Here is a 7866-nt window from a genome sequence, read left to right as displayed (position 1 = left end):
GAAATAAGCCTACAGTCAGTAGAGTGCAAACAGTGTAAAGAAAACATGGCTGAAGTAAAAAAGATCGTGTAGCAAAAGAAGTGCTTTCATAAACCAGGTCGGCTTCTTAGACCCCATTCCCACAGATTTTAGATCGATCTATCCCTGTGGGGAGTCTCACTAGATTACTGTCAGCTTAGCCGGCTTAAAAGCTGTAAGGGGGTAATTAACTGTCGTGCGCGCTCGGCTGATAGCAATTTAGCGTGAACCCCCAGGGAGTTAGATCGATCCAGATGGATCGATCTAAATCTCTGGGAATGCACTCTTACAGTAGCCTAGTTAGCTATAGGTCGCCTAACGCCCCTATACAAGTAAATATTTTAACCATATTCAAATGGTATACAACTGTATTCATGCCTGGTGATGCTTGGTTGCATTATTATAAAAAGCGTGCCTTGCCTTAATACGGATCTGAATGCAGTCTTTTGTTGGTTGAACGATATAAAAGTGGAATCTAGCCTAGAAGGTGTGTTTTTTCATCTATGCTGTACCATTGCAATAAAAACTGCGATTGATTGAAAAGTGAGGGTAAGTTGATGAAATGTTTCTATGCCTGTTACAAGTCTTTAATATATGAAAATTAAAGAATAGGCCTTACGGTTTTGAAAAGGGCTGTTCATTTCACTATATAGGCGTTTTTAAACAGTGTTGGCCAGTGTCCGCAATAGATCGATTAAGACACTTAAGAAGATCACCACCGACTTATCAGCCGATTTGTGCATGTCTTGGCAACTAAAATAAAAATCTGAGTTTCACACGATCTGATAATCGAACTCAGTCCCTAACACATAAAGGGCGTGTACATTGTAGCATACCGCTGGTATACCTTTATAGGCCTAAACTACCTGTACATTCAACCGTGACCTAGATCTTCAGCGTCAACAGAACAGTATTTCTTCATTTTTCTTTTATAGAATTTAACATTACTCGGGGTTTCAATAGGCTTGTCTTTGTAAAAGATTGAAAAGGTATATTGTGAAATATTTTGGTGATGTTTATTTGGTAGTGCATTACAAATTAATTGCTCCACATCGACTGCCAACCGAATCAGCGGATCTCTGGCGTGTGTTCAATAATTCTAATACCATGAATAATTTCAGCAGTTCGTTTATTGAATGATTATTTTAGCCTTAAGAAAATAAATCATATTCATTATCCTTAGGGGTTAATTTCAACAAGGATAGGATAGGGGGTACAGAAAGGATGGGTGAAGTTTTGAGGATTTATCACCGATTTATTAAATTGGTTTCTATCTAAATCAAGGAAGAGGAGCACTTACTAAGTTAGCATTCAGAAAAGATGATCCGCGAACTGACTGATCCGCTGACTAAATATGGCCGACCCCACTTAAAAGCAAGCCACCTGATCCCCTGATGGTTTCCCCACTCCTCCGCACGCGCCATTAAACGGATTAAATCTCGGCTCCGAGATTTAATTGCTAGGTCCCTGTGTCGACGGCGAGTGTTGAGCCCGGGAGAACATAAGGGGATTAGTCGGCATTGCTTATAAGTGGGTCGGCCATATTTAGTCCGCGGTTCTGTTAATCCGCGGTTCTGTAAGTCTGCGGATCAACTTGTTCTGAATGCGCTCTGACTTAAAGTCATTGGATAATAAATGGTGATTAGATAAAAGCGAAAGTAAATTTTTTGCCACAAAAAAAAAACCCGACCAATAAAGGGAACCGGAGAAGATCAGCATTGGTCAGAATTGTGCCGGAAGTGACGTGCAGTGGTGTTAGAAACGAAGCTGAGTGGTCATTTTAACATAGAGGTGAACGGCAGTGAAGACGGGTTGTCGGAGGAAAAAGAAGTTTTCTAAACAACATGGTAAGATAACTCTCTTTTTTTTCGCATTTTGGGCGGAGAAATCTTGTAGAAATAATAAATGCATGATATGAAAACGTGACACGGAACTTGAAGGTGCAAAATCGTGCTTAATTTGCGGTCAACTTGTTTAGAAATAAATGCTGCGTCGACCGCCAGCGCGACAAAAAGCGTAAAGGGGAAATAATTCCCGGGAGGTTATAAATCGTTGTCATGTGGAAATTTGACATTAATATAATCCGATATGTCCATATCTAAGTATTTTTGGGTGTTTTATGGTATGGGCTGCAATTACAACGATGTTTTAGAGGTCTTGAAGGACCTTGTGAAAACCAGGAAGTAGTTCGTAACTAACAAGTGGAATGTACCGATCTCCGACTGCTGTGCACAGCTGTATCTTTTTTTCAATATATTGACGAATTTTTAGATCTTTATATGTCCATCTGGCATGAAATTCCACACACATGACCACACTGATATACCTTTTACACTGGTAAATCAGTGACAAGGCGCTAATCAGTGACAAATGCCAAGACAAAGGTGACATTCTGACAGCCTCTTATCTGAGTTAAAAATCACTGACAAAAGAGACTGGCAATCAATTTCCTCAGGCTGGCAATCATTAGCCTATAGAAATTGGTCATGTTACATGTTATCTACCTGTGAGAATCGTTTTACCAACTGAGTATTGCATAATAATGTCAATTATTAGTACTTTGAGCTAGTCTTAATTACCTGTCAGCTCACCTGAATTCTCTTTTTGTCTTTTTGGGAAGATCTTGTCAGTGAAATGTTTTATTTGTCCTGTGACAAAAATTCGTCAATATATTAACGAACTTCTTTTTCAATATATTGACGAATTTTTAGATCTTTATATGTCCATCTGGCATGAAATTCCACACACATGACCACACTGATATACCTTTTACACTGGTAAATCAGTGACAAGGCGCTAATCAGTGACAAATGCCAAGACAAAGGTGACATTCTGACAGCCTCTTATCTGACAGCCTCTCACTGGTAAATCAGTGACAAGGCGCTAATCAGTGACAAATGCCAAGACAAAGGTGACATTCTGACAGCCTCTTATCTGAGTTAAAAATCACTGACAAAAGAGACTGGCAATCAATTTCCTCAGGCTGGCAATCATTAGCCTATAGAAATTGGTCATGTTACATGTTATCTACCTGTGAGAATCGTTTTACCAACTGAGTATTGCATAATAATGTCAATTATTAGTACTTTGAGCTAGTCTTAATTACCTGTCAGCTCACCTGAATTCTCTTTTTGTCTTTTTGGGAAGATCTTGTCAGTGAAATGTTTTATTTGTCCTGTGACAAAAATTCGTCAATATATTTAAAAAAAGATACAGCTGTACACAGCAGTCGGAGATCGGTACATTTCACTTGTTAGTTACGAACTACTTCCTTGTTTTCACAAGGTCCTTCAAGACCTCTAAAACTTCGTTCTAATTGCAGCTCATACACCCCAAAAATACTTAGATATGGACATATCGGATTATATAAATGCCAAATTTCCACATGGCAACGATTTACAGCCTCCCGGGAATTATTTTCCATTTACACTCTTTGTCGCAATGGCGGTCGATGCAGCATTCATTTTAAAACAAGTTGACCGCCAATTAAGCACGATTTTGCACCTTCAGGTTCCGTGTCACGTTTTCATATCATGCATTTATTATTTCTACAAGTTTTCTCTGCCCAAAATGCGTAAAGAAAAAGTGTTATCTTACCATGTTGTTTCGAAAACTTCTTTTTCCTCCGGCAACCCGTCTTCACTGCCGTTCACCTCTATGTTAAAATGACCACTCAGCTTCGTTTCTAACACCACTGCACGTCACTTCCGGCACAATTGTGACCAATGCTGATCTTCTCCGGTTCCCTTTATTGCCACCTTATAATTTCAAATAGTGTAATTTAGAGATATACCGAAAGACATCGTTTCATGTTACCTAAAAATTATATTGAACATTTTTTTCTGCTTGCTTTCGTTGATGTAAATAAACGGGGCAGGCAAATGAAAAGTAGGTCAAATTCACGACCAAAATTTGAAGGTGGTGCAATTTAAACCACTTTTACGACTGATCGAGTGATAAATTCGGTTTATCTCTTGGCATGTCGACTTTATTTGAGTCGTATAAGACTACTACTAGTACAAGTGGTTTATATTCGAAACTGAGCATCCACGCTCCATCAACGCTCACTTTAAATGTAGGTCTACTTTTAATATTTGCAAAAACGGATAGTTCGGTATTGATATGCATAAAATAATAGGATACACTGAGGGCGCGATCTACAGAGATTAAAAAAAAATAATTTAAATGTTCTGACATCCGTTCCCTTATGAATAAGTCACTCAACTTCTCATATATTTTTACTGAATTTCTTTCCCGACTGACGAGAAAAATTACCATATTTCACCATTACGAGTTCCATACTTTCAACTTGCGTTTTTATCGTAACTTGTTAAGTACAACTGCCTGAAAATGGCAAAAGTTAGACGCACGTTGCTAACCAAGCACGAGTATCATTTTATTTTGAAGAAAAAAGTAACACATTAGAAGAAAAAATGAAAAACATAATATCTCCATTTTCGTAGAATCATGTCCGAGAAGCAAGGCAACTATGGGCCCCAGTATGGTCAACAGCCCCCTGGTTACTATGGTCAACAACCGCCTCCAGGTCAACAGCCCCCTGGTGCTTACTATGGTCAACAACAGCCACCGTACGCTGTTACCAGCCAACCCGTGTCAACAAATATGATCATAACGCAGGTGCCTGATCCAAAGCCCCCAGATTATCTTATCCTTTCCATATTTGTCCTGCTGTGTTGCAATCTGCTGCTTGGATTGATAGCTCTTGTGTTTTCGAGTAAGTCATGCAATAATTATAACCTGCAGAGCTAATATCTGAATACGAAAAGATTTGCTTTACAGTTTTTTAATATAAATAATTTCGAGGTTATTGCTTAAATTCTTATGGAAATAATTTATGTTTCATCTTAATATTCTAGACCCGCGATCACACGTTTCTTTGTAAATATCAAATATTTTACTCACACGCATGCGTTTTTTCCTTATATCAAACTTATCTTGTTTTTCGAGGGAAGATGACGTTTTCCTCTAACCCTATTGGCAATACTTGAAGTGATTTTAATGCAACGTTTATATCTTTAATATGCAGATAAAGAACATTGTATGTGTTGTGTTTTATGTTAACTTTAGCTTTATGTGATTATATTGCGAAAAAAATCACTAGTCGACAAATTTGGTTCTTTTCAGTTCTTTCCCAGAGTGCTTATGGATCTGGGGACTCGGAGTCGGCACGTACGCATGGCAAAGTGGCTCTCGGGCTGAACATAGCAGGCATCGTGATCAGTGTGGTCATTGTCGTGGCCATATTAATTTGGTACTTCGCACTCTTGGGATCAGTCGCGGCGGCTACGTACGGTTAATCACACTCTTCAGACCCGGATAAATATTAAAGGAAAAAAAAAACGATTGTATCCAAGAGCAAAGTTATGTAGCTTGTAAAATTTGTGTTAAATGGATCAGTCATGTATATTCTAGCTAAATATTCGTTGTATCCAAATATGAAATGAAATATTATACAAGAATTACCTATTCCAGCATTATATCCCTTTGATGATGAAACGCTTTTTAACAAACATTTTATTGATAGCACAGTACATGTTTGTATCCTTGTTGAGAAAACGTATGATTTATTTTAAGTTTATCAAAGCGGACGGATTTTTTTTTTTTTTTTTTTTTTTTTTTGTACCAACATTGATCGATTTGTAGTTTTAACTTAAAATAAACATTACATGGGTTAAAATACCACTTTCAAAACGTAAAAAATGGACTAGTGGGCATCAAAGGTACACTCCATTGGTTTGAAAACCCCCCAAAATGCTTATTTTTGGCATCCACAGCTTCTTGTAAAACCTTACATAATATACACCTTAAAAATGATTCAAACCCAAGAATTTTTGTCTGGTGCGTACATGATGTTGATATTTCTATTGGAGCTTATAGGAAAATGGTCGCAGTTGTGATGACTGACCAGTCATTTAAGCTAAAACCAACCTTTACAATTTTATCAAAGGTGGAGGATAAGAGAGGGATAAATTATCATTTATTTTTTAAAGTGTGGCATATTTCTAATACATAAAATACATAAAAACCAGTATAAAATAAACTACTAATTAACGATATATGAGTTCGAGAAATTTGCCTATTTTCCCGGGGAAACCCATTTTGGAAGGTAAATCTCATGGAGTGTACCTTGAAACGAGTACTCAGATCAATGCCACTAAATCCAACCAAATGCCAACACAGTACCACTGTTTCAAACAGTATATTATGCAAAAAGAAATACCGCACAGTTTGGTTACATTATTTTCCGAAAAATGATACTTGGACAGATAGTGTCTGCGAACTTTTTGTGTATAACATATTGGACGGAAAAAAGCGTTGTTCCCTCCTCCCCCCCTCCACTACCCCTTTTTTTCTGGCTGAACGAAATATTAATTTCTTTTTTATTTTTTGTTTTGTGTAAGAAACTAGTATTATAGTAATTTTTAGACGTTACAGAGCATTTACTCCCGCTTTACATGTATCTGTAAGCGATTCTTTTGTACAAATTACTTTTCACAGCGTATTTACAGTTCCTATTGTATGTTTTATTTCATGTCTGTCATATAGTCAAATAAACCAATATAGATAACAATTTCAGTTGCCCTAATTGTATTTCACACCACATTAAAATGGCATTGAATATTTCTTTTTTGACGATACACTTAGGTTTTTTAACTTCAAAGCATTGATCAAATTTGACTTTTGTTGTCTACGAAGGTAGGGAAAATAGATGATGAAAAATAGTTTTGCGACATGCTGTTTTTATTTCATTTTATCTAATATTATTATTATTATTTATTATTAATTTTTTTGTCACCTCGCCTCTTGGTCAATTGTCTATGTGTTATCACTACAACACTTGAAACTAATCAATCATAAATTATTTCTTTGGACGAACACAATTTTACTAGAATATATAGGGCACACTGACAAGAAAATTTGCTCGGTTTATCTCGTCTCTAGATCGATCTACTGTTTTGGATAGAGAGGAGGTGCATAGCAAATCTCTGAAACTCAAGGCTCTCCCTCTCAGATCCGCCACTGATTTTTGGCAGTTATGGGCATCAATTTAGTTTTTTCTACGGAGACTGAATCAGACTTGTCAGCGCTTCCGATCTCGTCCTAAGTCTCTTGATTTGGGGACATATCTCTCGATCACCCGAATCAGATTAATAATCTCCCGATCGATCAGTATTTCCTCTCTTTAACTTTGTCAGAAAGTGCGATGACTTCACTCACGAAAATGTGCTGTCAGTTTTTTTTTTTAGTTTCATTGATGGACGGTAGTGTCAAGTCGGGATTTTTGTGAGTACCACCCTGAACACTACATAAGTGTATGTTAATATTGACATTAAAACGGTGGGCATTGTTTACTACAGACTTGACATTTAATATGGAATATTTTTTCCAAAACATAATTCATCAGTTTTTTTCCTATTTTGCTGACTGATAAATGAAAATAAGGATTAAAATCGTGTTTTAATAACTTTTGATAATCTCTTCGATGTCACTGTGACATCAGTTTATTAATTGAATTCGTCAGTGAAGCAAACAAAAATACATTGCCTATTTTAAGTCATACGACAACCATTGAAAGCGATATTTTGGATCTCCATATTTTCCTAATTATTGTCTTTAAAAGAGTTACACGCCCCACAAAGGCCCCCCATGTCAGTGTCTAGTCACAGCAACAGTCGCTGTTACGCTTGACCTCATCTTGCTGCTACCAGAGCTTTCAAGCCGCAAGGCATTTCTTATGATAGGCTTTTTAGAGTTTAATCTGGAATAAAATTCCAGAATACGGTTAAAACTTGTCCAATTTGGCTCAGTTTTGATGTAGGACATGCA

General features: G+C 37.0%; 1 protein-coding gene across 2 annotated transcripts; it reads left to right on the top strand.

Annotated features, from left to right (window-relative positions):
* The first annotated feature begins 400 nt into the window (after positions 1-400).
* On the top strand, positions 401-6610 carry LOC106154572 (uncharacterized). Of its 2 annotated transcripts, none has more exons than XM_013528963.2 (3): positions 401-567; positions 4482-4753; positions 5164-6610. In XM_013528963.2, the coding sequence occupies exons 2-3, from the start codon at positions 4486-4488 to the stop codon at positions 5334-5336; spliced, it is 441 nt and encodes a 146-aa protein (XP_013384417.2). In that variant the 5' UTR covers positions 401-567; positions 4482-4485; the 3' UTR covers positions 5337-6610. The 2 variants fall into 2 exon arrangements, with proteins under 2 accessions (XP_013384417.2, XP_086860218.1); XM_087004092.1 differs by lacking the exon at positions 401-567 and adding an exon at positions 3937-4093.
* Positions 6611-7866: the final 1256 nt, after the last annotated feature.

The sequence above is a fragment of the Lingula anatina genome, chromosome 2 (assembly GCF_051362555.1).
Source record: "Lingula anatina isolate TDL-2025a chromosome 2, LinAna3.0, whole genome shotgun sequence".
In the NCBI taxonomy this organism is placed as follows: Eukaryota; Metazoa; Brachiopoda; class Lingulata; order Lingulida; family Lingulidae; genus Lingula; species Lingula anatina.
The sequence above is the reverse complement of the archived record's forward strand: the minus strand, read 5'-3'. Positions and strand labels throughout refer to the sequence as shown.

What these genes read in the sequence shown, in the direction of transcription:
- LOC106154572 (XM_013528963.2), top strand. Translation starts at nt 4,486, where the DNA reads ATGTCCGAGAAGCAAGGCAACTATGGGCCCCAGTATGGTCAACAGCCC. An exon ending in GATAGCTCTTGTGTTTTCGA is followed by an intron (nt 4,754 to 5,163) that starts GTAAGTCATGCA and finishes GGTTCTTTTCAG; the next exon opens with TTCTTTCCCAGAGTGCTTAT.